At 49.0% G+C, this 26,573-nt stretch overlaps 2 protein-coding genes across 3 annotated transcripts in view; one reads left to right on the top strand and one right to left on the bottom strand.

The window, feature by feature from the left end:
- Positions 1 to 2,043: 2,043 nt before the first annotated feature.
- The window catches only part of LOC149341702 (uncharacterized), a 29,684-nt gene continuing 5,154 nt past the window's right edge, over positions 2,044 to 26,573 (bottom strand). The window contains exons 2-7 of the mRNA XM_089543869.1: positions 16,030 to 16,126; positions 15,193 to 15,278; positions 13,073 to 13,165; positions 6,033 to 6,122; positions 3,702 to 3,762; positions 2,044 to 2,715 (exon numbers count right to left, since the gene is read on the bottom strand). Coding sequence (XP_089399995.1) covers positions 2,618 to 2,715; positions 3,702 to 3,762; positions 6,033 to 6,122; positions 13,073 to 13,165; positions 15,193 to 15,278; positions 16,030 to 16,126 — 525 coding nt within the window. The 3' untranslated portion in view covers positions 2,044 to 2,617. The remainder of the gene's footprint in view (positions 2,716 to 3,701; positions 3,763 to 6,032; positions 6,123 to 13,072; positions 13,166 to 15,192; positions 15,279 to 16,029; positions 16,127 to 26,573) is intronic.
- Positions 17,294 to 26,573, top strand: part of LOC149341701 (uncharacterized) — a 70,446-nt gene continuing 61,166 nt past the window's right edge. For both annotated transcript variants that reach the window (XM_089543868.1, XM_089543867.1), the window contains exon 1: positions 17,294 to 17,386. The gene's annotated coding sequence lies outside the window, so the exon portion shown is untranslated. The remainder of the gene's footprint in view (positions 17,387 to 26,573) is intronic.

Here is a 26,573-nt window from a genome sequence, read left to right as displayed (position 1 = left end):
CTGCGATTGTGAAAGTAAGATTAGAACTAATGCTATTCGGGAAACTCACTCCAGAACGCCGAAGATTGCAAAATAAGACGCTCTGAGGCAGGAATTAGTTTACGCCATGTCGAAGAAGCTTTGCTGAACTTTCGAAACAAATTAGCACGCTGGTGCGAAATCTAATAGCGACTGCGGAGGACGATTTGTAGAGCTTCGGCTTGCGTATGTGAAAAAAAAGTGCAGCAAAAGCGAGAAAAGCAGTACACGTGCGTATAAAAAAAATAGTTCCTCCGTATTTGGTAATTAGGGGGGCTTTCACGGGATATTTTAGTGCTCACTGGAGCGCGGGAATAATTGGGCCCGCTTATCACGGCTACCGTGTTATACAAAGCCGACAATCAGGTCGCTTCAGCCCGTTCGTAGAAGGCGCTGATGAATAGCTAAGCTAAGTGGGGCCGCTGCCGAAGGGAAATCAGGAATGATTAACAGCCCTCGCTGGACGCGTTCCCTTGATTCTTTTTGCTTGTCGTGCAAGTGTGTGTGTGTGCGCGCACACACACATTAATTTACTTTATTGTGAAATGTTTTTATATATTTAACTTGTATTGCGCCTCTCGATTTATCGCACACAGAAATTTTGGCGCATAACTTGTCGCGAAGAAAGCGCATCTCTCTAGGCTTCCACTTTTGTGGCTGCTATGGCGATGGAGACAAGGAACAGGCAATTAGCGCGGCGCGCGAGAGTTGTCGGGGTTTTCGCCTTTTACACAGCGAGCAAAGGTTGGCAGATCTAGTGTATGGTAGGGGATGCTACTGGGCACGGAGAAGAAATAGACTGGCTTATCAGAGAATGCAGCGGCTTTAAATATCGAAAATCGAACTGCAAAAACAGGATAGCGAACGTGCGGTGGCGTACTGATAACTCAGGAAAGATTAGCGACACGTAGCACGGCGGGAGTAATCAGGCCTTGTATTAAATATTTCAGGAAGTTTAAATCCATTCATATTCTCGTGTGTCATGCAGTTCTGCGATCCCGAAATCCTAGTGATACTAATCAAAGCTATGCCAAATAGAGAGCAACTATCGATTACTAATGTATTCAGATGGAAGATGCCCAGGTAGAGCTTTCTCTTCAACAGTCGGCGTCAAGGTTTTACTCTGCCGGTGCAAATGATCCCCTCTTTCCACCGTCCGAGGTGAAAGAAGGGGACGTGAGTGAGCAGCGTCCTCATGCGCCTGGCAAGTTCTGTGCTCGAGCTCTGCGGGATGCCCGCGGCAACGTCCCCCGTTTTATACGGCAATAGTGTTGTACCTCTCAACTACCGGCTGCCCGTATGAACATGGCGCAGCGGATTGAGCGTCGCCAGGTGGCGACGTTATGTACATCCCTCCATGCCGTCCCCCATGTGCATAGCGCGTGAAGAACGCTAGGCGTTCGAAATTAATCTCGAGTCCTTGCACACGGCTCCACACAGCCTCGCAGCTCGCTCCGGGAACTTTTTCTAAAATGGTCTTACTTGTAATATCAGATTAAAGGGAGAGATAGGCCCTTCGATGCAAGTGTGGAAAAAAAAATAGATATGGACCTGCTGACTCCGTCTGTAAACCATTTTCTGATGAGCGAACCGCTAAGCATCGTTGAGCATTTAAAAAAAAAAAATGTTTTACTCGCAAGGAAGTTTATACACCAGCTATGGCTTCGTAGCATTCGTAGCAGAAGGTTAAGCTTTCCTTAGTCTTCCAGAGGATAACGCGAATAATAATGCTTCTAAGTTGTGAATGCGCACATCAGAAGACACATCTAAAAAATAAACATCTAGACTCTTCACTCTTCACCTTGGACCACTTAGGTACTCACACTATTAATGAGTTCAAGTCTTTGGCTTGCAAGTCTGCATGACGTCATTTTAGAACCGCTTAAAGAAATAAGGCAGCAGAGATCAAATATGACTGCATCGCATTACTTGTCTTCACAAAGAGTAGGCGGTAGGCTGCAGTTTTTAGCAGGTATAATAAACAAGATTTAAATGATTTCAGGCGTTAGACTAGTTGAATTGAGGCACAATTTTATTGATCCCGTAGAAAATCATAAGCAAGAGAGAGCATTTATAGTATAAAAATGCAACCTTTATTCACGGAAAGACAGAAAACAGTTCCGTACCTATATTGATTGTTGACTTAGGACAGAGCGCAAACTTCATGAACAGAAAAGCATGTGAACGGTGCAGAATGACGCGCTTTAATTGTATGCAAAATTTTCGCGCACTTGAGGCAAAACGGATGCGTGACGTAACCGGCGTTTCGCGCGCTTAATCTCATGGAGGCTAGCAACAACGTCAGAAAATTAATGCAGTTCTGACAGCAGTAAACCTAAAGGTTGGTAATTGAAGTGCGACGCATCAACATTTTGAATAATGATGGCAAAATATACGGCTCGGTTCAACAACGGAGCGCGGTAGTAATAACGTCAGCGAGTTCAGGCTAGAGGCCGACGTGAGGAGGGGGTGGAGAAAGAGTGCGATGATGGCAAGTGTGGTGAGGAGGGTAAATAATTTTCCGCGATGGTGATGTTGAGAGTAGGCGGCAACGTTCGTGTCGCTGCCCGTTGAGATTCCCGGGTGCGCGGCCCACTGCTCAGGCCTCAAAGGCCGTGTTGACGGTGGCGACCCCCGCGGCCTCCTTGTGGCGCCGTTCTCGCATCGCAGCGCTCCACCCGCGGCCCTTGAAGAAGTCTGCGCCGGGAAAATGAGACAGGGAGGGGCGTCAACCTCAGAAAGTTGGGCTTCAAGTTTCAGTAGGCGGTTAAATGAGTTTGCTCTAAGCTGACAGAAATTTAATATACCCTCAGAAGGACCTTATAACAGAAAAGGCTGCAGAAGGCCACTGATAAACGGTGCTCAGAAGTTTGTTGCGTGCACATGTGATGCAGCTCGGCTGCAATTGCTGTCGCTTAAGGCCAAATTGGCCGCGAGACACAGCTCTGTAGCCTAATCATATTTTGCCTTTGATCGAAATGTGACAGGTTGTCTTCAGAATGTTGTCAGTGGTGATTTTTGCTAGCATTGGTGCCACGTGTCTCGGTCTGCTAACTTTGCGGACGGTGTGAGGTTTTTCAACATTCATTATAATACTTTTTCATGCAGTTTTATATTTTTTCTCTCTCGCAGTGAACAGTAGCTCTGGTCAATCGATTCTTGGCTGCTCTTTTTGCCAATATGAAACAAAATTTGTTTTCATTCCTATGTCTCATGTGAAATAACCATTTGTTAAGAGGAAAGTTAGATTTGGAAGAAGACAAAAGTATGCTTTTCGCTCATCGAGGACGAGTAACAGTTGGCTGCGTGTTAATAAAGTATGTGCCCTCTTTGAAATTCCTTCCGCCTGTGCGTTAGCCAGAAATAAGTGTTGGGATGACACTTTAATCACGTCGTGTTGCAACAGCAGAGGCCTAGTGCTGGCGCCTGTCGCACGCATTATTTCCACACTCAAAACTGTTTTTTCCCCGCTCATTCAAGGTTGACCTATTTTCTGTAATCAGAGCAAAGAACGAAAGGAAGCCAGGGAACGGAAGGAGAGAAATGTCGAAAATCAGGCTGTTAGGAAGAGAAGCGACACATTGAAACGAGATCAATAAAAAGGCAGTTCAAGGAGAAATGCAGGAAAATGAAACGGAAGAAATGTTTTAGCAGTTGCAGAACTGGCACGAGGTAATGCTTACTTGTGTTCGGCTTCTTGACCAGGTCTTCGAAGTAGGACATCACGCAGATCACAAAGTACACCTGGATGGAGGAAGAGTTGTACATGAAGCGCTAGACTCACAGAAACGTCCTTTGCCAAACTTGTTGACCGTCCTCTCGTTCGCAGCAGTACGTCCGTGCGAAGTTTTTTTAAACGGACACCCAGAACAAGATTCAGCTTTGTATTAAGAAAAATCGGCTGTATGGTTTTTATGGCGGGTATTTTGGTGTTTGTTTTACAGCAAAAGCGCATATTTATTGCTGAAAAATTCGCATTTATAAATTCACATTGTTTTCCACTACTTTATCGAAACTCATGACGAGACCAGAAAGGGTTCCGTGATTATCGTTTGGAAGTGAATGTGGTGTAGCCTAGCCTCAGGGATCGGCGTAATTATGCATTTACGTTAGCGCAGTTAGCTTGTGAAAACGGCCGGTGGCGCGACGCCTCTGTTTCTTTTCTTTTAACCTTTTATAGCTAGCAACAGCTCAGTTTTCATGAAAAGTAGCCCCTGTCACTAGACCGTGGTGTTCTAGGCCGGTTTTACTCTGTCCTCACTGTCCCTTAAATATAGCAAGAAAAAAAAACTGCACTGATTCCCCCTCTTTTTATTTTTCAGTCTTAAAACGCAGTGCGGTTGCTTTCTGGAAGGGACACTGAGGATTCCAATCGCGGATCTCAGAGGCTACGTTACAGCGCCATTCACTTCAACACGGAGGCAACCGGGACTTCTCGGCAAGGACGTCACGAGTTTGAATCAAATGATGGGGAGATTTTGAAGTCCCATTTTCTCGATGATAAATACTTTTAATGCCGGAAAAAAAGTCAGTACAGCCAGATAGAGCTAGAGAATTAGTTTTCATTAGGAGCAATAAGTGGATAGAGTTTTCCTCAGAGTGCCTTTAAGATAAAATTGATTGATTGGAATTGACTGATATAGAGAGAAAATGACCGTGATGAAATGCACCTCTTCGTACTGCTATGACGCTATGGAGCTGCCACTGACGATAAGCTAATTCCCGGACCTTGGCTGACCTCTCCGTGATTTATCTATTTTTTTTTTCGTCAACAAATCTTGGTTCGGTTGCTTTCCAATTACAGTCTTTCAAGCACAGCCGTTCAATCCTATTGTGGTTGCGGGAAGTCTTGCCTCTAATTTTGCAAATAGCGTCAATAAAAACACCCTCATCACCACCGTCATCGTCGTCGTTATGATCGTTATCGCAAAGAACAAAACTTTCACGCGTTGCACATGACCTTAGCAATGCGGTCTGTGTCGCCTTGCGAACCGTTACAGTATATCTTGCCCTGTATGAATACTCGCCTTTCTGATAGGATCTACCCAGATAAGTCGGAACAGACGACTGCTCTCCAGTTCTGGTGATGTCTGCAGAGTGCAGACAGTGCGACTTAGTGACAGCTTACAGCGTTGCCTGATCGATACTAATTTCGCGAAATTCTGTAGTCAACGCTTCCATCATCGTCATCTTGTAGCTGACGCGTAAGTGAAATTGAAGGCTTGATGTCGAGAGTAGTTATGCGCATACTACGGGCACCTCTAAGCCTGCAATCTTATCGCTCGTATGGGCCAAACTGTGCAGTATGAACGGCAGAGTTTAGGTACAGGTAACTTCATTGCCAAATGGAACAAATTATCCCGCATTAATCCAATGATTACTCTATACTCATGAGCGAAACACACGCTTTTTTTTTCTTTAATCTAAATAGTTTTACTGTGGATGGATGATACCCATGAGTCATTTTCAGTTTCAGCTCTGAAGCAACCGCGGAGTATATGTTCATGTGTGCAGCTGGTTGTTACTTTTCACGTTGGAGCTCCTTGTACGGCACTCTAAAAACAACGTGGGCAGTTTGAGCTGCCGATTCCTCAGTTTGAGAAAATCTGACGGTATCGTCCAAGTCGTAAGTCTACAGAAACGCTGTTCTAACCAGGCATGCCATATAGAATGAGCATTGTACTATGGGGCTAAAGTAGGCTGAAATCCTGGAACCAACAATGCCGCGGTCGCGATGCAAACAGATACTCTGATTAGATATGTCAGTAGCCTATTAACTCAATGCGAATTTTTTTATAGTTTTCGAATAACTGAGATCGAAAGTGATGTTGATTAATTTTTTTCCTCAAACGCAACTCTAACATGTTGGCACATATTGTGGAACAATAGTTTCGTTACGCGTACGTCTTATGCATTAGGACTTTCCGCACATATCAGCATCTTGTTATGGACGGAAAACCGAGTGTTTAGGTCGTGCAAGGAGGAACAAGAGAAGAAACACATTTTTTCCTCACCATGATGACGAAGAGGAATGCGCACAACCCGGCTCCCCCGGCGAACCACTCCGAGTAGCCATGCCCGAAGTCCTCCGCACCGCTTTGCGTCTGCATAGAGATACGAAACCCGGGCCATTTGGAACTTTGGTAAAACTGGGGCACAACTTAAAGCAATATGTAGAACGTATGAGCGTTTACAACGAGCACGCAGTTCTGTATGAGGTATCTAAAGTGATGGAGTCTTACCTCTGCAAGCCTAGCGTATGCTGATGCGTATGAGTGCATGTTAACAGTTAGTACTCAATTTATTTCTTTCAACGATAGCTGTACGTATGACTTCTTGTACATGAAACTTTTACATGTGAAGTCGTGGTATCTGATAAATGGTAATCTGATAAACTAGCTTTCATTCGCTGGCTATGAAAGCCCCTTTCCAGGTCAACTTAGGACGCGGAGAAGATGCTCTCGGATGTGTGCCATTTGTAATTATTTGATCCACGCAAACTTAATAAGAGAGGGACACTTATCGTGGAGGCAACACTACAGCTACCAGTGTCATTACCTTCACCCTGTGGAAAGTCTGGAAGGTATTCTTGCACAAAATTCATAAATAGAAAAGATAAACGATAATATTGTCACGTCGGTGTAAGACGCGCTAACGCACAAGGCGGTTCAGAAGGCTCCCAAGAACGTCCGGTGCCGAGTCCGATGGTGGCGAACTTCGTCCTTTTTGCTTAATGTCCTCACGTCGTCGTCTTCAGTAGCGCTAGCGTCATTAGCCCCCCCGTTCGAAAAGCATCGTCCCGATGCTAAAGGAAACCAGCGTCAGAGGGAGTGTCACAGTGTCCTTGCGTGATACGGTTTCAGGCGAACGACGTGGACCACCTCGGGGCGCGCGTCGCGTCGTGAGCGTGGTGTTTGATCAGGAATGACTTCATAGTTGAGATCGCCGATGCGCCGCAGGACTTGGTAGGGGCCGAAGTAACGACGTAAGAGCTTGTCGCTGAGTCCGCGACGTCGGATTGGGGACCAAACCCAGACAAGGTCGCCTGGGAAATATTCGACCGCCCGTCTCCGCAGGTTGTACCGTCGGGCATCTTGGTCCTGCTGAGCGCGAATTCGCACCCGGGCGAGTTGACGAGCATCCTCGGCGCGCTGTAAAAAGTGGGCAACGTCGGCATTTGGGTGGTCGTCGACTTGGGAAGCATAGCGTCGAGTGTTGTGGTCACCGGTCGTCCATAGACGAGACCGAACGGTGTCATGTTGGTTGTTTCCTGGACGGCGGTATTATAGGCGAACGTGACATAAGGCAGGACTTCATCCCACGTTTTGTGCTCCACGTCCACGTACATCGAAAGCATATCCGCGAGAGTCTTGTTCAGACGTTCGGTCAAGCCGTTCGTCTGGGGGTGGTATGAGGTCGACCTGCGGTGGCTCGTGTGGCTGAAAGCAAGGATATGCTGCATGAGCTCAGCAGTAAAGGCAGCTCCTCGGTCAGTAATGAGAACCCGGGGTGCGCCGTGGCGCAGGACGATCTGAAGCACAAAAAATTTGGCCACATCGATAGCGGTTCCACTCGAAAGAGCGGCTGTCTCCGCGTAACGCGTGAGATAGTCTGTGGCGACAATTATCCACCGCTTTCCGGAGTTTGATATGGGGAACGGGCCGAGCAAGTCCATCCCGATTTGTTGGAATGGTCGGGACGGCGGGTCAATGGGCTTGAGGAAGCCGGCGGGCTTGGCAGGAGGAACCTTGCGGCGCTGACAGTCACGGCAAGAGCGAACGTAATGCGTAACGTCATGTCCAAGGCGAGGCCAGTAGTATTTTTCGCGAATCTTGACGCCAAGGTGGCCGGAAGCAGGTTCGTCGTGGCAGGCATTCAAAATTTCGACGCGTAGGTTCTCGGGCACGACGAGCAAGTACTCGCGACTGTTAGAAGAAAAGTTCTTTTTGTAGAGTACGCCGTCACGGAGGCAGAGGGAAGACAAAGCTCGCCGGAAGGCGGCAGGTACTCTGCCACTGGCACCTTCAAGATAATCAATGACGTCTCGAAGGTCCGGGTCGGCGCGTTGTTGGTCAGCAAAGTCGGTAGAGTTTAGGGCGGTCACAAAGGCGTCGTCGTCCGCAGCGTCGTCAGGAGCTGGTTGTGCAGGGGCACGGGAAAGGCAGTCGGCGTCCAAGTGTTTGTGGCCGGATTTGTAGGTTACAGAAATGTCGTATTCCTGCAGTCGGAGACTCCATCGTGCAAGGCGCCCTGAAGGATCCTTTATGTTGGCCAGCCAACAAAGTGCGTGATGGTCGGTCACTACTTTGAAAGGTCGACCGTAAAGGTATGGTCGAAACTTGGAAATTGCCCACACGATGGCGAGGCATTCTTTTTCGGTGGCAGAGTAGTTTGCCTCGGCCTTAGACAGTGCACGACTTGCGTAGGCAATTACACGATGTTGATTTTTCTGGACCTGAACTAGGACTGCACCCAAACCGACATTGCTGGCGTCGGTGTGTACCTCAGTGTCAGCATATTCATCAAAGTGCGCCAGAATGGGTGGTGACTGTAAGCGGCGTTGAAGCTCTAGGAACGCCTGTTGTTGCGGCGCTTCCCACTGGAATTGGACATCGGCCTTGGTCAGGTAAGTAAGGGGCGCAGCGATTTTAGAGAAGTTTTTCACAAAGCGGCGATAATACGCACATAGTCCAAGGAAACGCCGAACTTCTTTCTGATCGCGTGGCGGCGGGAAATTCGCGATGGCGACGGTTTTTTCAGGGTCCGGAAGGACCCCTTCTTGGTTCACGAGGTGACCCAAAAACTTCAACTCCTCGTAACCGAAGTGACACTTCTCGGCTTTTAGAGTGAGTCCAGAGGATTTTATGGCCTGCAGCACCGCCTCGAGGCGACGAAGGTGCTCGTCAAAAGTTGGGGCGAATACGATCACATCGTCCAGGTATACGAGGCAAGTGTGCCATTTCAGGTCCACGAGTACTGTGTCCATAAGCCTTTGAAAGGTCGCTGGGGCGGAGCAAAGACCAAATGGCATGACCTGGAACTCGTACAACCCGTCTGGAGTGATGAATGCCGTCTTCTCGCGGTCCCTCTCGTCTACCTCTATTTGCCAGTACCCAGACTTCAAATCCATGGAGGAGAAATACTTGGCGTTGCATAAACGATCCAAAGCGTCGTCGATTCTGGGCAAAGGGTAAACGTCCTTTTTAGTAATGTTATTCAGTCGCCGGTAATCAACGCAGAACCGCAATGTTCCGTCCTTTTTCTTTACGAGCACGACAGGTGCGGCCCAGGGGCTCCGAGACGGTCGAATGACGTCGTTATCAAGCATTTCCTTTACTTGCGTGCTGATGGCGGCGCGTTCTCTAGAGGAAACACGGTAGGGTGACTGTCGCAGTGGTGGCGTCGTGTCGTCCGTAATAATCCGATGTGTAGCAAGGTGTGTCCTGCCGACTCGCGGAGACGACGCAAATGTGTGTCTGTAGCGATTGAGCAGGTCACGCAGCATGCCTTGTTGTTGTTGCGGCAATGTCTGATTAATGTCGTACTTGACGTCGACTATGTCCTCTGGATCCGGTTGTGAAACACGAGTCAGGCTTTGTGCGCACTTGGTATCAGTGACGGCATCTATGTAAGCGACAGTCGTCCCCTTGTTCAGGTGCTGGTGCTCATTGCTGAAATTAGTCAGGAGTACATCAACTTTGCCGTCTTCCAGAAACACGACCGCCCGAGGTACTGCAATACCGCGGTCGAGAAGCAAAAGTTGTTTACTCTCGACTATACCTTCAGTGTCTCGAATGGTATGCGAACCGACAGTCACCAGTATACTGGAGCGGGGAGGCACGGTCACTTGCTCGTCAAGAATATGGAGCGCCGACGGGAGGGCATCTGTGGTGTCAATGGCATTCTCTGTCGAAAACTGGACGGACTGGGACTGCAGGTCGATGATGGCTCCGTTGTCCGTTAGGAAGTCCATACCCAGGAGAACATCACGAGAGCAATCAGCGAGGACAACAAACCTTGCAGGGAACGTTTGCCCTTGCACCGTGACCCTAGCCGTGCACATTCCTATCGGCGTAATCAAATGTCCCCCAGCGGTACGTAACTGCGGGCCGTCCCAAGCTGTCATAACCTTTTTGAGCACAGCGGCGAATTGTCTACTGAGCACAGAATAATCGGCACCAGTGTCAACTAAAGCAGTTACGGCTGTGCCGTCTACTGAAACGTCTAAATCGGCCGGTGGTGGCGTCTTGCGTTACTGTCGAGGAGTCCGATCGCGGCTTTGGTGCGTCGAAGGGATGCGGCGTCGAAGAGAAGCGTCGTTGTTACGAAGAAGTGCGGCGGGTTGTCGGCTTGTCTTAACATGCTGTCGTTCGTGGGTCGTCGAGGACGGTGTGTTGCACGGCATTGGCGATGTGTCTGGCGGCGTTGGAGGGTCTTGTTCTTGTCGTCGAGCAGCCGCACCTCCAGAGGCTGCCGCGTCTAGTTTCCCCTACGGGGACTTCTAGACTGGCCCTGGTCGCTGGGTCCCGGAGAACTGTAGCGGCGCGGAGATGGTGATCGCGAGATGCGACGCTGGCCGGAGTCCGCATGGGAGATGTAATCTGCGATCTCCCTTGGTCGCTCTCCAGGCAGCGGACGGGGAGCACCGAAGGGGTACCCTCGAAGACCCATCTCCTTATATGGACAGCGGCGCCAGATGTGCCCAGGTGCCCCGCAATGGTAGCACAACGGTCGATGGTCCGGGGTTCTCCAGACGTCAGTTCTGCGACGCCTAGGTCGCTGGACAATGTTCGACTGGGAAGGTGGAAGCTGAGGAGCGGCTGGCGTAGGTGCTTCATATCGTTGGGTCGAGGCCGGAAGGAAACGGCTTGCGGCGGCAGCATAACTCAATGTTTGTGGCGGCGGTGGAGTGGCTGCCGGAAGCTGCGACGTACCTAATGCTTGTTCGACCTCTTCGCGAATGACATCTGTAAACGACGCAATCTGCGGCTGAGCAGGGGTGTGCTGCAAAGCCTTCGCCACCTCTTCCCTTACAATGGCTCGAATGACCTCACGCAGCGATTCTCCTGAGGTCATGGAGGTTCCCTCAGTACGGGTGCAGAGCATCGATACGTTAGTGCGCTCGTACTGTCGTGCCCGCATGTCGAGTGATTTCTCAATGGACATTGCTTCCTTGACGAATTCGTTTACTGTTGCGGGTGGACTACGAACCAGGCCTGCGAAAAGCTGCTCCTTTACACCCTTCATCAGCAATCGCACCTTCTTTTCCTCCGGCATGCTTGGGTCTGCGCGACGGAAGAGGCGTGTCATCTCTTCCACGTACACCATTACACTTTCGTTCGGAAGTTGGATGCGATTCTGCAGAAGAAGGTCGGCCTTCTCCTTGCGAAACGTACTGGTGAACGCCTGGAGAAATTCTGCTTTGAATGTCTCCCATGTTTGCAGGCAAGATTCATGGTTTACGTACCATGTCCTTGCAGAGTCTTCCAGAGCAAAATAGACATGGCGCATCTTTGAGTCCCCGTCCCAAGAATTGAATGTGGCCACCCGGTCGAACTGGTCGAGCCAGTCCTCGGCGTCCTCATGAGGTAGGCCGTGGAAACGCGGCGGATCCCGTTGGTGATGGAGAAGGACGGGCGCAGTTGATGTTGGAGGATTCATTGCAGCAGCGCCGGTACTCCTTGTTGACTTGTGGTCAGGGAGCAGCCCGAACTCGGGAGATAGGCCTAACGGGGGGGCTAATGACGCTAGCGCTACTGAAGACGACGACGTGAGGACATTAAGCAAAAAGGACGAAGTTCGCCACCATCGGACTCGGCACCGGACGTTCTTGGGAGCCTTCTGAACCGCCTTGTAGTCGGCGGCTGCCCTGGTGAACGGGCGTGTCTACCGGGGGTGGTCGACCTCTGCTGGAATCGCGACTTGATGGGGGCGTCCGGTACATGAAAGATGTACCCAGCACCTCCACCAGATGTCACGTCGGTGTAAGACGCGCTAACGCACAAGGCGGTTCATAAGGCTCCCAAGAACGTCCGGTGCCGAGTCCGATGGTGGCGAACTTCGTCCTTTTTGCTTAATGTCCTCACGTCGTCGTCTTCAGTAGCGCTAGCGTCAATATGTTGAAGGAAGAGAATTCGTAGCGCTGGCATGCGCTACAAGCGTGATTTACAAAAAAAAATGTTTTATTTTAATTTAAAACTTTACAACCTCGTTTCACCTCGTAAACTTTTAAAACAGTTTAAAACCTTGCAATCATCCATAAAGTACACTTTGTGTTAGTTTTTGCCTGCTTTATAACAGACTTTATTGGAAATGTATACCCGTGGGTCGTCTGAAAGGCCCTAACAGTCCTTGAGATGGCGATCTTTTTTTCCTTTCTCTTAATTAATAAGGTTTCGCTTCTCTTTTTTATATAAATTGTTTTACTGTTGCGTCCTTGTCCGCTCGATTTCAAAAATCGAGAAAAAACTGAGGGGACGTTTAAGCCCTGCGTTTAAGAGTAGAATGCGACACCGATATTGGGTCCCGTTCGCATCGGCTACTTCATAGATTCAAGGATCGCGGGAAGGCCTCATACCATTCCTGGCGTAGTGATGCGGCGGTTAGACGATGCGCCACTGTCTCACAGGTGGGTGCTGGGGGGTTCGTGTGACCCAGGTTGCTTTGCCCGCGCTTCCGTAAGGCTCCCTTACGGTCGATCTTAGTGGCGGAAACCTGCGACGGTCGTCAGGCGGCCAACTGTCCACCCTGGCAGGTGGAAATTTTTAAATTTTTTTCGTGGATTTTTCGCTCACGAACGACGCCGACGACGACGCCGGATTTTCTGCGAGGCGGGGCCTTTAACGCTATTGCGGTAAAATTGAGCAACCGGTGAAGTTGACACCAAGTGGATCCTGTGTGTTGCAGGTAATAGTGAACACAACTCGCTGTGTATGACGGGAAGTAGGTGCCACTCAGGAATAGAACCTTTGGGCAGATTTCTGTGCGGCTAACTCCCCCGTATAAAGCAGTCTGTGATAAAAAATTAAGAAATTGTGACCCAACACAAACTTACAGCTGCAATTCCCAGCACGGCCATGCCGACGACGCAGAGCACGAGGTCTATGATGCCCGTCACTATCCACGGCAGCACGAGCTGAGCACGCTCCTGTGATTAAGAGAAGGAAGCAGCAGCGAAGCTCTCATATTACCAAAAATATCTCCGATCAACACGCAAAATTCTCATTCTTCTGAAAGTACACGTATATTTATCCTTTTAGTTGCCATGCTTCTAACAGTTTCAGCTGCGGCAATGGCGAAACTGAGCCCACCGGCTGAATCTTCAGTTGGACTCAGGAAACAGCTGTTTGTGATGTGGACAAGCCACCTTCAGCCGTTATTAACTGACTGTAGCTGTGTCGAACACTAGAAACACGGCGGCCTTCGGCCGTCATAAAGAATAAAACGCTCGACGTAGCGCGTTTCAATCCTGCAGTGCTGCGGAGCATATCGAAACGGAGTGCAGGCATTTGTTAAGCCTTTTAATGAATTCCTGCTTGCACCACTTAACAGCCCCGTTACTCTATTGATCGCTCTATTCGGTGATGCTGAGAAGGCGACTTGCTAAGTTACGGCCTCACTGACACTGTTTCCGATGTGCTTGGATGCAAATTACGGACAAATTTAAACAAAATAAGAAACGCATTATGGTCAAGAGTAGGCTGTGGGGGTAAAGATATGTTATCTAATTTTTGTTCATGGAGAAAAAGGAAGCAAACCGCGGCAGTGTATGGTACAGACAGCCTGAAAATTGCTTTGAAGGACGGGAAATTCCCGTACTGCAATCACTTTTACACGACAGCGTAATCAAACTCCCTTTTTTAGCTCGTTTATACCAAAGAAGCGGTCGATGCCCTTGACAACACAATCGCTCCAAGTACTTTATCTGCTCCTGGCACCACGGCGTCAATGACACTTATTTTTCTCATACACTTCGATACCGTTATCTCGGCCTGTGCAAAACCGCCAAGGCAGAACCATTGTGGTTACTCATGCGCATGACGCGGCTTCCGAATTTTTCAACAAGATGTGTTGTTAGACATTCCTCGTTGCCGCCAAGAGAATAGAAGTGAGTATAGGGTTTCCTTCGAGGTATTTATTTCTCGTCTGGAAAGCTCTTACTATCAGCGTTACGCAACGTCGACCGTGACACAATGACTCACATGTGTTTTCAGGGTTCTACAATAAAAACAGGGTAGTGTGGTTCGTGTATACACAGACGTCTTAGAGAGGCAAACAGTAATGAAAGATCAAGAGGCTGGCAAGTTTAATAAATGTATGCTTTGTCGGTAGGTCTTACTTGCACAAATGAACGGAGGATTACGAGAACTGAGGACAAAAAAAAAAAAGACAGTGGAAGGCAACTGGCGCGTCACGCTATAGCGTTGGGCACACACTGGGAAACGAGTTCTCAGGTTAGTTTATTTCTACAACCTGATTTTGTTGACGCGTGGACGGGGGCAAAAGTTGTTAAGAAATTAAGCAGTAGTCGACGATAAACTTGAAAAACATAAACATAATTAGAGAACTGAGACCGCGCAAGCATATCATCGCGGAAACACCGTGACTGCACATGGGCCTAACTGCAGGCCCAACTCGTTCTCAAGCTATTCACATTTTGTGCTCTGCGACAGCTTGAATTTGGCAGACTGTGCGATATTTTCACAAAGCGAAACGTTTTAAATCAATCATCCATGCAGTAGCTAATTGCGCAGCATATTTCTGTAAACGCGAATGCGCTTGATTCTTTTTTTTTACTCCTTGCGGGCATAGTGAAGCACGATTAACATCAAATTTAAGAAGCGCGGCTTGCTAGTCCAGTTGGTGCATATTTCATGGGAAAAAACCAGCGGGGGAAAAAAGTCATGCACAAGAAGAGGATCCACGAAAGGACGACGCTGGGTCCACTTCTTGCGCACGCGTTCTTTTTCCTCTGGTAGGCTGGTATTTCTCAGTCAGTGAACATCACCAAAGTACCCTCTTGTCAACATTCTCATTCTGTGCATAGTTGCCTAAATAAGATGCAAGAAAAACGTGCACAAGACGTTGAAGCCTCTGCTTTCTGGAAAATGTATTAAATTAACAAGTCAATTTGAACACACTTGTGAAACGAGTGGCAGTTTCGATGGAACTTACAATCTTTGTTCCCCAGATGAGAAGAATACAAGTTGTAGTTCTCAGGAGACAGTATATCCCGGGAAATAGAAACAGCATCGTGTTCACTAAAAGAGAAGAAAGGAAAGAAAACGGACAATGTACGGGAAAGGTCAATAGCCTTTTACATTGCAGCAATAAAATTGATTTTATTGCAAGATAAATTATTACGCATTCGTCTATCTTACAATGATTGCTACCAGAAATATTAGCTGACGACAAAAATAAACTAGGAAAAGAGCAAGATAAGATAGGAAATAGGAAAACGGATCATAATGCAAAAATAGGTTGCTGCGTGCATTGCGATAAGTGTGCGTTGGCTTGATTAAATCAACAATGGAACTTCTGACACGAGTAACAAAACAACCCTTTATGTGACCCCATCTCCGGCGTACTGCGCACGAACTGTTATCCGAGAGTTCAGTAGCATACCTCAGTTTGAATAGGAGAGGCACATTTTGCGGTCGATATTTGTTGGTTTCAAATGCTCATGCTGGCCACATTGTTCCTCAGGAAACGAGCTCTGTAGCACTGCAACCTGCCGCTAGTTGCTTCTCACTGTGACTCGCTTGTATTCAATGTGTAATTCTAAACCTCATCAAACCTAAATTACTAGAAGCGATACAGACGTAGCTTATTTGGTAAAACACGGCGCGCCATGTGCTGCAACCGCACACACACGTAATTGGCTAGCTCGGGGGGAAACCAGAATACTTCGGCCGGATTGAAATCAAGCATATGCCATGAAAGATATGAGCCAGCGCTCACCCAAAGGCATGGCATAAGGGAGAACGCGAAGTAGATGTGAATGCTGGTTACCCTTGACCGACCCTTGGTAGTCGGGGATGATGCGGCTGTCACTGGAAGCCACCATGATGCGCAGGAAGGCGCCCAAGGAGACGGCCACCGACAACGCCTGCGCACCGTTAACGAGAAGCAGTAAATCACGAGTATTGCTATAGGATAGAGCCGAAACACAGAAGCACAGCATAGATGTAAATTGACGCTAGGCGACTACACGCAGCACTGTAGTATAGTCAGTCATAGAATGCAGCAACGGTTGCTCGACTTTTATAGTTTGCGTTCGTTTTTTTTTTAAGTTTTTTTCTTGCATCTTGGATGCTTGTATGCAAGCAGAACAGGACATGCAATGAACCGAGTAAGTTCTGGGGAAATCGGAGGGTGGAGGAAATTTTATGAAATGAAAGTCTGCGTTGCACAGATTTGTACCAACTTCGGTAAGAAAAAAAGAGCTGCTTCCTGTAAATAAAAATTCCTACTCGGGAAAAGACATTCCTCCTGGTCCGGAGACCAAATTCAGCACCACCAGGCTGCGCCCTTGCGCCAAAATGATTCTATTTACGCTTTGCTTCGTCAAGCTTCCAAAACTTCCGCTTGCAGTAGTAGTATGTGATTATGTATTAAAGAAAACAAAAAAAAGAAGGGAAAGATTTTTGCTGGTCGCGGCATCTGCTATCGGATATTTAAACCCCTGAGCTTTGGCCAGCGGAAATGAAGGGAGAAAGAACTTCCGCTTGTCCGTGCTGTCGAGTTTCCTCGGTCACAAATTAATGCAGCCATTTGGATGCATTACTTGGTAGCGCGGCCGCGCCATCTTAAATGTAAACTTCCGCGTTCAGTGTTGGGCCCAGGATAAAATCTCTCTCATTATTAAGCTTGGTCTCTAACAACGAAACCAATTTTCTTAGTGCTGCTAAGTAGAAGGCCGTTTTGTCTTCCAAGAAAGTGCGTCAGATTCGCGTGTACTTTTTACTTCTCTGGAAATGTGCGTAATGTCTGATTCTAGTTTACAGAAGGCCAAAAATATATGTGAAGTGCACATACATGAATCATATCTGATTGACGTACATTTGTTCATCTGGGCCTCGTCATGCACAAAGCGTCTGTGTGTACAGGTATATCGCGACATACAGAAAACAATGCGTGGTAAACGTCATAGATCTATCGCGCCAAACACGCACTCAATGCAAGAGGATAAAACCTGCGTCCTTGTGTTATCATTTGCCGAGGGGTGTGTAAAGAAAACAGCTTAGGCAGCCATTCGAGATCAAATCAACTCCGAAAGACGTAATCGAGAGACAGCCGTTCGGGCGCTCTTCGACAATTTCGTTTTCACAAGCCTCGAGGGCCCAGCACTGATCGCCGCTCTTTTCAGGTACGGAGGAAGGTGATAAAAGCGTTTTCAGGTTTTATCATTTGCGATAAGCGCCCACGTTTTTGCTGAGAGAAGAATCAGCTGATCGTCGCCGCGGCCACGTGAACACCGGTGTATTTCCTACATGCCAGCTTCTCCATGGAACGGTGTGATTACGTATTGCTCAATTCGCTCTCGTTATGCGCACAACGTGCAGAAGGTGAGAGGAGTGAGCTGGGGTGGAGCGAAATACTGGCGCCGGTAGGAGTGCTTAGTAACTGTCGGGTAGGGTAACTGTAGGATGGGTGTACAGACGACGAGACCTATACGCCCATACAGCTACACCCGTACAGCTGTAGCTGTAAAATTGCAGCAGTGATAGTTTCTTTATAGATTTGTTATGCTGGAAAATAAACACAATTCCCTTTATAAAAACTGAGATTTAAAAAAATGCGAGGACGTTTACTCAGTCAGGTTTACGAATGCGTTTGGTTTGTTGGGGCTTAACGTCCCAAAGCAACTCAGGCTATGAGGGACGCCGTAGTGAAGGGCTCCGGATATTTCGACCACCTGGGGTTCTTTAACGTGCACTGACATCGCACAGTACACGGGCCTCAAGAATTTCGCCTTCATCGAAATTCGGCCGCCGCGGCCGGTATCGAACCCACGTCTTTCGGGTCAGCAGCCGAGCGCCGTAACCACTGAGCCACCGCGGCGGGGCACGAATGCGTTTGAAGACAGTTTATACCCGAGACAAACACATGACCGGTTCCTGTACGCAGTGTCTTGGCAGCGTTACGGTTGTGTGGATAGCTATTGGTGTTCAACCTCCCATTTCTCGCTGTCACACCTGAAGTTGAAGTTCAACAGTGCTGCTGATCTTAATCCCTAAACATTTGCCTCTGGCTTAATTAATGATGGCTTTCACACAACCCGTGTCCATGCCAGTGCCCTAGGCCAGCGCCAGAGCTTTTAAAACACGCAAGCTGTCTCCGAAAATATAAAGCGAAAATCTTCCTGCAAAAAATGTTATTCTCTTAACATTCTCGATAGTATAAGCGAATCACTTGACGCTATCCATAAGCCGCTCCGCAGAATTTATCAGGCATCCAAGGAGGAAGATGTAAAACGAAAGTGGCGATAACGGCGGGCAGTATAAACAGTGAGAAATGATAGAGGAACTGAAATCATGCCTCACTTGACTACAAACATGCAGCGCTACGCGAGTCGCGGCTGATGTCAGCTATCACGGGCCACCGTAAATAAATTGGTGGCCCACAATACAGTTCGTTGTCAGGCTGTACCTTTGCATTTGCCAGTCGCGACGGCCAAGCGATACGACAGCTTAGACACTGTCCATTCGGTTTTGCCTGCAAGAAACTATGTGAAATCGATGTCTGATAAACTGATGGCGGCTGTAGCTTCAATAGCGCTGCGCGCTTTTAAGTGAGGCGCGCCTTAGACTGATGGAGAAGTGTTCGCTCGTGTGTGCTTCGGTGCGATAAAAGCGGTTTCAGAGGCCTGCCTTTCGTTCGAGCGCTTCGAACTTTTGCAACCTGTCAGGGAGAAGTTTTCTGCCCTTGGTCGCTGAGTTGGTAATATTTATTTCTCACTGGATATATTCACTGGCATCGCTTGAGAATGCGCAGAAACAAGCTAGCAAGCTTGACAGGCTTAACGCTGGCTTTTTTTTTTAACATTGCATTCCTTGTAATTCGGCGCAGGAGCCCGAAGCCGAACCGAAGGTATAAAATAAGTTAGCCGGGAAACTGGATTAATGGGGGAACGTCAGTGTCCTCTGCTATCTCTTTATTGTATCTGATATGACCACAATGCTCCGCTTCTAATGTTAATGAACAGGAACCATGCCGGAAAAGAAGAGGTATCAGGACACTGTACAGAAGGTAACGCAGAATTTTCAATCAACGCGCTACGATGCTTGGCGTTCTAAACTAAGCAGAACGTGATCGCAGTGCCGGAACAGGTTGTAAACCGTTAGAAAAAATTGACAGTGATTTTCGCAGGGGTTTTGAAGTAAACCACTGTTGGGGAAGCGCTGGGGAAGACAAGGGTCAGAAAGCGCTGAGTAAGAAGCCTTTGCCGAGCGTTCAACATCTGAACTTTTTCAGGTGTTAATTGTGAGGGTCTGCAAGAGCTCTCACGTTCCTGCGTTTTGACTTTGGGGAAATATGTGAAGCACTTAAGTTTTCCGATTGCAATGGAGTAGACTCCTATAACATATTAAAGCGAGTTTTGCCGCGTTTCTTTCCTTGAACTGCGCTCTTTGCTTACCCCAACCGGTTCACGGCCCTATCGCTTTCTTCCTGGCGTGCACCGGACACGCCATATGCCATAGATTCGCTGGGCGCGACTATATTGTTCTTAAAAGATTGTGGTCTCATTCAACAGATTGTGCGTTGTTCGGGAGTGTTTCCGTCAGCTTAGGCACATTATATGGAAAGTTGAAAGTAATTTTTAAATAGAGTTAGACCGCCATTTGCAGGCGTATTGACCTCCACGAATGCCAAGTGCATGCGAAGGCTGCTGCCACCTACTTCGCCTTTTTTGCTAACAAAAAGCATTTATGCTCAAGCGCTACGCCCGCCAGCCTGCTAGCGTATACCTGCCATGACCACAATGTGACAATTAATACATTCTTGTCGTCGCTCGTGATCACACAATGGCCTCTACGGCCGTCCTTCTGCTCGCTAGTTAGTGACAGACGTCTTCCATGGCCCGTGTAACCCACAATACGATCAGCGAAACGCACAGGCTGCTGCAATATGAAAGGGAACCGCCAGAATGGAACAGAAAAGAGCCGATACGAAACAAGCGAACGAATTCCGCTGTTATTTCTGCATTGAAATTTAAAATATCGATGGATATTGCTCGTCTGGAGGAAAAGTGCTGTTTAGAAGAACGGTAAAGGTTTGCTTGCCACAACTACTTTGGCGTTAATCATTGCTTGACCGTTCACAATGTGTCCCCTTTCATATTGGCATTGCCTGTACACATAACTGTCAGCTATTAGTTCAGAAATACATCGACTTCTCAAGCATCACCACTCATCATCAACAGCTTGACTACGCCCACTGCAAGGCAAAAGCCTATCCCATGTTGCTCCAATTAACCCTGTCCTTTGCCAGCTGCGGCCACCGTTTCCCCGCAAACTTCTTAATCTCATCCGCCCACCTAACTTTCTGCCACCCCCTGCTACGCTTTCCTTCTTTTGGAATCCACTCCGTTACCCTTAAGGACCAGCGGTTATCTTGCCTTAGCATTACATGCCCTGCCCAAGCCCATTTCTTCCTCTTGATCTCGACTAGGATGTCACTAACCCGCGTTTCTTCCCTCATCCACTCTTCCCTCTTCCGATCTCTTAACGTTACACCTATCATTTTTCGTTCCATAGCTCGCTGCGCTGTCCTTAAAAGGGAGACTGAAGCACTTTTTTTGAAAATCAGGCTGGCAGCGGCGTCCTATAGTTTTTCATGCTGTATACTGGAATATCGCATCCAAATAAGGCAAAAACAAGCGCGAATTGCCTTTTTTAGCCGAAATATGCGGCCTGTGCCGCGGGTCACGCCGTGCGGCGCGCCGCCGCCCGTGATTGGTCAAGAGAGGTCGTGACGTCACTTTGAGGACTGGAGAAGCTGCCGATGCGGATCCGGCGCTGCGTTGAGTGCAGATCGCAGCTTTCCGTGTCGTTGTAAAAGCGAATACCGCGACTATTTTTTTTACTGACCTCCGAAGAAAAGGATACTACAGTTTGCTCATTCCACGTATCGCTTGAAACCAAAAAAGACACAAGCAAAAAATTCTACGCCTAGCACAAGCATACGCCAGCCTGAAAGACGCGTATGCAGACCATGCGTAAAAGGTGCCAGCACAACCTCGGCTCGTATTCTCGGAAAGGAAGGGGTGCGAACAATACTCAAGTCAATTACCACCACCGGACGCCTCCTGGCTCGCCCGGAAGAGCGTCATCCTAAAGAAAAGGCCCAAAGCACTGTGTACAAAAAATCCTGTTCTCAGTACCCGGCGTTGAAGGTTGGGGCAAGAAAGTATTTCAAGGAAACGATGAAGGAGCACAAAGTTGATGTCAAAATTAGCGAAGCGCAGTGGCCAAGCACTGCGAGGCATGTGACCACAGGATAGTGACGCAATTATTGTGCGCTGGAAACCACGCCAAATACGCGCTGTTGTGTTTCTACCCCCCCCCCCCCCCCCCCCTAGAGTCACTGGAAAAAATTTCAGAGTACCGCATTTCTTTTCCCCGCGCCGCCGACGCGGTCATTGGCCCAACCGTACCACGTGGTCTTGGGGTGCCATATACCTTCCAAGCGCCGGTCGGGCCGGCTGAGAAGAGCGCAGGTTCCCGACGTTTCTCGTGTTGCAACTGTCGCTCTCGTGTTTGATACTGAAGAAATCATGCCTGGCTGCTGCGCCTTCGGATGCAGCAACCGAACCGAGTCCGGAAAGACTTTTTTTCTCGATTCCGACCGGGAAAAATGACCGAGAGCGTCGTTCTGCGTAGTTGCACAGAATCGGCCGGGAGAACTTCAAGTTTTCAAAAAAACACACGCTTGTGCGAGGTAAGTGCACCTTGCTTGTGCTTTTTGGTGCTGTTTTAGAAGGTATGTAAGCGCAGTGCACGCGGTGTTAGCGATAGGATACTAAGAAAATAGGTGTTCACAGCAAGACCGTCGCGCATGTCGTGCAGCGATCGTTCGCAGCTTGCCCGCTTGACGCGGGTACACGTGTACGCGCTTGTTACTCAACACACGCGGCTCTTCCGACTATTCCGTGCTTGTGCACATTTGTAACAAATGTGCGAAGGCACATTTGTCGCGCGAGAATTCCGCGTCCTAACGTGCATCAAGCACTCGCACGATCTTTCCGCACCTCGAGTCATTCGAGCCATGGCACTTGTTTTTCGCGGACCGTGACGATCGCAGTCAATAAAAGCATGGTAGGGCATGTCTTACGTTCACGTAACGGCCGCTTTCTGTTCAGTTGTGTTGGGACTGGTAGAAAAATAGAAATGGGTCAAATGTTAGCAATCCTTGAAGCTGCGTGTTTGCGGCGACATGCGTGTTTACATCCCAAATAAGCTATTTTAAGTGTCACTGCGTAAACTTAGAAACCTTTAAAACGTATTCTTTTTCTTCGCCTCTTTATTTGGGTGTTTCAGCTTATTATTACAGCTATATTCCATGTTTTTCTTGTTCCACATATTTGAAACAGGGCTTCACTCGAAAAAGCCCTGGGAGCCTCCTTGGACAGCCCAGCGTTGGGGTGACCAGCATCACTCTTCTAACTGTACAATAAACATTTGCAGGACCACTTTTGCGCTGAAGACTTCGAGAAGCCTAGAGTGGATGGGAAGAAGAAGCTAATGTCAAGTAGTTTCGTCCTGCTTGAACGAGACGGCGGTCCCATGACGGTCCACGATGCTCACTGCCCAAAAGCACGAGCTTGTCTCTTTGCTGCTCGGAGCGGCGAAATGTTTCCTTCGTAGCTTGCTCCGCGGAAGGGGAAAAAGAGGCGTGCACAAGCTCCCGATAGCAGCGCTAAGATGCTGCTCACAATCATAGTACAGTTCCTGCAGTAAACGCAACCGCGGAGTAAAACAACCGCCGGCTGCATTACTTCGCACAAAATAATATTTTTTTTCTCTTCTGAGTAACCATTGTCTCCGAGCACGAAGTATTTACGCTTCAGTGAACACTCAACCCGATATGTCACCGAATATCAAGCTCTTTCAACACGGCGACCTTCCTTCGATGCAGTCGGCTTGGAAGGTAAATGGCAGTGGCCGCTCAGTGTTGCCAGTCAAATTCCGACCTTTGCGGTACTCTGAAATTTTTTCCAGTGACTCTACCCCCCCCCCCCCCCCCCCCTTAACTCTCTTTGTGTGTTCCCGTCACACCTGTGTCCACTCGGACCACGTGGGCCCGATCATGCAGCTACCGTGAACATTCATCGAGGTCGACAACCTCGCGACGACCATGGGAAGTTGGATGCTTGGAATGCCCCTCCGAGCCTCAGCGGATTAGTGTGGCAGGAATGTCAAAGGCCATTGTCAGCAGTAATCCCAGCGAAATTCCTTGAGCAGAGTGCAGCGGCGACGAAGGCAGGCGAGGCCCAGGAGCTATTGTCCGAGCAACCACCGTGAATGCGGAGGCGACCTGGCGGCGCCGGTCACGCTGGCGGATAATTGAAGAATTCTGTGTCCCCGACTCGCGTTCTGGGCAATCGGCGGGGAGGCAAGTTCATTCCCCTGCTGGAGGACTTCGGGAGATTCCTTTCCCGCAGTGCTGGATGAGTCAGCATTCTCCCCCTCTCATCGGCCCAGCTGTGGGAGAGTGGAAAAGCTCGCACCTGCCCAGCCGTGGGTGGTGACAAGAACGTCCCCTTCGGTCCATCCGATTGGACAGTGCTCGTCGACCATTATTCCCCAGCCAGGGATCTGGGGAAACCGAACGATATTTAACTCGGCCGTGAGTGTGGCCGAGAGAAGCCTGCTAGTTCCAGTCGACTACGGTTGACGAAGACGTTGCCCTTCCACTGAGAGCCATTCTCAGTCCCGCTCTTGTAAATATTGTAAATATGTGAATACAGTTTTTCCTTCACTTCCCCTAAAAAAAAAAAAAAAAGCCTGCTAGCTCCAGTCGACTACGGTTGACGAAGACGTTGCCCTTCCACTGAGAGCCATTCTCAGTCCCGCTCTATGTAAATAATGTAAATATGTGAATACAGTTTTTCCTTCACTTCCCCTACTCCCCGTCTCCGGCCCACGTTTCCTTCCTCCTTCGGCACTGCGGCGGTGCTCCTGGACCCGATGCCTGGTGGGACACGCTTCTAGCATCGACAAATATAACAACTGGTTGGCAGCGGCGGGATCGTCCACGCTTGGTCCTGGCTTCAGCAGTGGTGAGCGCTTGACTTTCTTTAAGAATCTGCCAGGCTTGATAACTCTGGAAATTTATCACTACCTGTAGATTGTTTTTCTGCACGTGCTCGCTTAAGCATTTCACGTAGCAGCTTATTTTTGAAAGTCCTCGTTCGGAAGTTGCCATGGATTTGAGCAAGCTAAAGAAGCCAGAGTTGATGTTGCTGTGTGAAAAGCTGGGTATTGAGGCCAGGAAGAGTCACAGAAAGCCGCAGCTGATTGAGGCTATTGAGGAATGTGGTGCTAAGGAGGGAGACAAAATTTTGGAGACCTGGGAAGTCATTCAGGAGGGAATCAGGAACGCTAAGGAGGAGGCCGACAGGGTTGAAAGGGAACGCAAGGAGGAGGCCGACAGGATTGAAAAAGAACGCCTTTACCGCAAGGAAGCCGCTAAAAAGGAGGCCGACAGGGTTGAAAAAGAATGGCAGGAGCAATGCCGTAAGAGACTCGCTGAGCTCGAGGAACTACGTAAACGAGAGCAGCAGGAGCTCATACGTACGACTCAATTTCTCAGACGGAAAAGGGCCCGAGATCGGTTGAGGACTTTTCAGAGAGGCGAGAGCTTCAGAACTTTCCTCGCGAGTTTTGAACAGATATGTACGGAAGAGGAACTTGATCAGGGCGAATGGTCAATGATGTTGCTGGCCATCCTTCCTTGCGATGTCAGCGCCGTATTAGCGCGACTGTCCGATGAGGATGCCAGAAACTACGACAAAGCGAAAAGTGCCCTCTTCCGACACTTCAGAATTCGTGTACAGACCGAGTCTAAAAGCCGAAGTGATAGCAGCGGGCCGCGCTCCTATCAGTGTGTCAGTGACCAGCCAAAGAGCCTCGCTTGGTCAGCTACGCACATTGTAGTTGCTCAGAAGAACAGTGGCAGTCGGGAAGCTGATGTGATAATCTGCGGCACGGAGCGTCGTTGTCAGTCACATGACAGCGACTATGGCGCTCCAAGCCAAAGCGCGGCGTTAGCTGAAAAGCGCGATGCCGCGCAGATTTCTCTTGCAACCCAAAAAGGCGTAAGCGCAGCGCAAAAATGTAGTCCTCCAGAGAGCAGTCGCGCGCTGAAAGCGGCAGCTGCAAGTTCTATTGTAAGCCAGGAATGCGCCTCAGCGCTGCCTCGAAACAATGATCAGTTCAACGATCAGGGAACGACAGCCGCTCGCGACCAAACACCCGAAAATGAGTTATGCTCCACTGAAACCAGCGTGTCTTTGCCCATTGCCCGCGTCGCGATCGAGAGCCCGCTCGAGGTGCGTCTGACCGAGGCAGCCGTCTCCCAAAACCTGCCTAAGCAGCATCCCTCGATTTTCCCTAATCGCTTGGATATGCTGCCCCAAGAAAAAGGCCTTTGTTTTGGAGATAACGCTGCGAAGGTCCTTACCATTTCGAAGGCTCGTGAGGTCGCGGCGCCAGCAGAGCACGTGGTTGAAGAGGGCAAACCTGAACCTGTAAGCCCGAAGCCTATAAATTCTCACAGTGGTGAGCCAGAACCGGCTCTAGTAAAGACTGGCGATGAAACGGACGCCGGCGACTTAAACCGTGACGGCTCCGCGCTACCTAATGACGAGCCAGCCCAGGACTTACTCACTTCTAGCACAGGGCTAAAGAGCACCGATAGTAGTGCAAGCTACAGTGAGTCTTCCGAATCAGGCGCAAGTGATGAGCTGGAGCTAGGTGAGGAATTGAATACCAATCTGGTGTTACCCCACTCGGATGGCTTTCTCGAACTCCTTCGTGTAGACAGGGAAACGTTCACCGCTGAGCAAGAGAAAGACCAGACTCTACGAAACTTGAGTCACCAAAGTGACATAGGTGTGTCACGGAAGAACATACCTTTCCAGCTCCGTTCTGGCCTGCTGTACCGCCAGTATAAGGATGGGAAAGGTATCCAACACGACCAACTTACTGCCCGCGTCGCGATCAAGAGCCCCCTCGAGCTGCGTCTGACCAAGGCAGCCGTCTCCCAAAACCTGCCTTTGCCGTATCCCTCGATTTTCTCAAATCGCTTGGATATGCTGCCCAAAGAAAAAGGCCTTTGTTTTGGAGATAATGCTGCGCAGGTCCTTACCAGTTCGAAGGCTCCAGAATTCGCAGAGCCAGCAGAGCACGCGGGTGAAGAGGGCAAACGTGGCCCTGTAAGCCTTATAAACTTATATAGTGAGCCAGAGCAGGCTGGATCACAAACTGACAATGAGGCGAACGCCGACGACTTAACCTGTGACGGTTCCGCGATGGCTAGTGACGCGCCCC

Source organism: Amblyomma mixtum, chromosome 5 (assembly GCF_055824585.1).
Source record: "Amblyomma mixtum isolate Tamu chromosome 5, ASM5582458v1, whole genome shotgun sequence".
In the NCBI taxonomy this organism is placed as follows: domain Eukaryota; kingdom Metazoa; phylum Arthropoda; class Arachnida; order Ixodida; family Ixodidae; genus Amblyomma; species Amblyomma mixtum.
This window is presented reverse-complemented; position numbering and strand designations above follow the sequence as displayed.